The 2,945-nt window shown below is 52.1% G+C and overlaps 1 protein-coding gene across 1 annotated transcript in view; it reads right to left on the bottom strand.

Moving 5' to 3' along the window:
- Positions 1-177: 177 nt before the first annotated feature.
- The window catches only part of TRIM54 (tripartite motif containing 54), a 15,014-nt gene continuing 12,246 nt past the window's right edge, over positions 178-2,945 (bottom strand). Inside the window, 5 exon segments of the mRNA XM_023763476.1 lie at positions 178-209; positions 212-297; positions 402-424; positions 682-915; positions 1,610-1,703. Coding sequence (XP_023619244.1) covers positions 178-209; positions 212-297; positions 402-424; positions 682-915; positions 1,610-1,703 — 469 coding nt within the window.

Below are 2,945 nucleotides of genomic sequence, written 5' to 3'. Positions count from 1 at the left end.
GGCTTTTCTCGTTCAGGCCCACTTCTTATACTCTTCTCCCGTGCGGCGCCTGGCCGACGCATCCCCCTTAGGCGGGGTCCCGAGGTTTGGGCCGGCGTCTAGTGCCACCCACCCCAGGAGGATCGAGACACTCCGCCCCGCGGCTGGCCCCCTCCCCGCCCCCTCGCCCTCACCAGGCTAGAAGTCGATGGTCCTCAGCATGTCGGCACGTGCTCCACGCTCACGGAGAACTGCTCCATGCTCTCGTAGCCCGGCTCCGGCCGCCCCGCCAGCTCCACCTTGGACATGGCCCCGACCCTGCAGCGGGGGCGCGGCGGCGCTCAGCACCCTCCCCCCGCGCCCCCTTCCCGCAGCAGCGAAGCCCCCACGCCCCTTCCCGCCCTCCCGCCCCGCCTACTCACTTATTGATCAGCTCCTTGGCCTGCTGTAAGGGAGGAAGGAGGGCGAGAGTCAGCCCGGGCCAACCGCTGGCCACGGCCCACTTCGAATGCCCACCGCAGTCCCGAAGGGTTTGCAGGCAAGGCGGACACACCCCCATTCCTAAGCACAAAGCGGACTCAGAGGGGGTGACTGGCCCAAGGCCGGGGGGGCATGTAGGGGCCAGAGACCGGCCTTGAACCCGGGCCTTCGGGTGCCCCCGCTCTAGCCACTGCGCCGCCCGCCAGCCACCCCGGGGCCCACCTGCAGGTAGAGCGCCATCTGTGGCTCCTCCATGGACTGGATGGCGGACTCCACGAGCTTGGAGGAGGCCTCCAGGTGGTCCCCGTACTGGCGGATGAGGCCCCGGACACGCTGCAGCTTCTGCTCCTGCTCGCGGGCCAGCGCCTGCAGCAGCTCGCCCTTCCGCTCCTCCAGCACCGCGCACAGGGTCTCGAACCTCTGGTTCAGCAGCTGCTTCTGCCTCCGACTGTTGTCCTGAAAGACGGGAGTGGTGACCTCTGACTTCTCATGGCGGGGAGAGCGCCGGCTACTGCCCCGCTCCCCGCTAGGTGCAAAGCACAGGGAGCCCAAAAGAAGAGTGACTTGTCAGTTACGCTCCGAATTAGTGGCAGGGGGAACTCCAGCCAAGGGCTGCTGATGCCCAGATCTTTTCAGAAACAATAGCGCAATATTTTTTGAGATACAATTGACACATAGCACCATATAAGTCTCAGGTGTATAATGTAATGATTCCATATTTGTATATATGCTGGAATGATCACCACAATGTGTCTAGTTAATATCTGTCGTCATGCATAGTTACACTTTCCTTTAACGTGATGAGAACTTTCAAATCTACTCTCAGCAAATAACAATACTTTAGTCCCATGCGTGCTGCCTATGTGTCTGGGCCTGGTTTTTACTTGTTTATTTAGAACTAAATTACCACATGTAGTTCTCATAAAGATCCAATGAGGTAGGCGCCATAGCAGTCTCATTATTACCATTTTACATAGTCAAAAACAAACAAAACCCAAGCACAGAGAAGTTAAGTAACTGGACCAAAGTCACAGAGCTAGTGAGGGGCAGAGCTGAGATTCGTATCTGGCAGCCTGGCCAAGCTCATCCCGTTACTTGTGATCCACCTCCAGGAGCCCAGAAAGTCTCGCTGCCTCCCAGCCAGGCTTACCTCGATGGTTTGGCACACCTCCTCCATCTGTGTGATCACGGCTTGCACACGGTCATTGCCCGCCACCAGCATCGCGATGCCATCACTGAGCTCACTCTGCCACACACACAGGTCAGCACTTAGGGCTGGAGGACCTGGTCTAGCACTGTACCCCTCCCACTGTAGCCAGGGCTGCCTAGGAGAGAACTGCCCCCTCACCCCACCATTAGGGCACCATCAGGGCAGCTATTCCAGAGACTGAGAGGGTGTGGAACCATCCAAGAAGTGTGGAAGCACACCCGATGGACTCTGGAAGGTTGAGAGAGGAAGTCCTCTACCACCAAATGAGACATTCACCAAATACCCACCAAGGGCCAGGCACTGGGCTAGGTGCTTTATCTGTAGATTCATGCCTTCCATCAATTCTGAAAAATTCTTCGTGATTGTCTATTAGGATAACATTGCTTCTTCTCCATTCTCTTTCTTTTATCATTGTGTGACTCTGATTAGATATGTGTTAGACCTCCTTACTCTCAACCTTCTCATCTCCCTGTGTTGCATTCTAGGCTTTTTTCCCCCAGCCCACTTTTCCTATTTACAAATTCTCTCTTCAGAGAAATCTCTCATTTAATTCATCCTTTGAATGTTTTATTTCAACAATTGTATTTTTATTTCTAAAAGCTCTATTTGGGTCTTGGTAAAGTCTGCATTTTTGATAGTCTAGTATTGCTTGGGTTTTGTTTTGTTTTTTGGTATTGCTTGTTTTTTAATCCCATCTTTTTTATAGCATTTTATATGCAGTGCCTTTCTATTCTTTAACAATTCCAATATCTGAATTTCTTGGAGGTATAAGTCTATAATGTTTGTTTGTTTCTGCTGATGTCAGTAATGGAGTACATTTCTTTGTGTATCAATTGTGAGCTAATCATTGTTGATCTTAATATAAGAAAAGCCCAAGGGCTTAAACTGAGTTTTCGGTTTTTTTCTCCAGACAGAATTTGTATTTGCTTTTGCCAAAGCCAGGTGGTGAAACTGACCACTTCAATTCCTGGAATTCCAATTTAACCTGGGGTTCTTTGGGGGTCTTCATTGCAGGCCCCCAGCTTCTAGGTGTTTGGGGGCGTAGTCTCATCTTTCTAGCTCAGTAATACTGCCAGCATTTGCCCTCTGGGAAATCCTGCCTTTTCTGTGCTCACCATTCAGAGTTCTGTTCTCAGTTCACTCCGCCTTCCTCTCCCCCCCCCCACCCCCACCCCAACCCCCACTTGGAGATTTCCTTTACTTCCTATGTGCCTACCAATATAATTTTAAATTACATTTTATGTGGAATCTAGTTGTGTGATGGTGAGAGGGCCTT

Source organism: Myotis lucifugus, unplaced genomic scaffold (genome assembly GCF_000147115.1).
Source record: "Myotis lucifugus unplaced genomic scaffold, Myoluc2.0 scaffold_285, whole genome shotgun sequence".
Taxonomy (NCBI): domain Eukaryota; kingdom Metazoa; phylum Chordata; class Mammalia; order Chiroptera; family Vespertilionidae; genus Myotis; species Myotis lucifugus.
Note: the sequence above shows the minus strand (reverse complement) of the source record. Positions and strands in the feature narration are given on the sequence as shown.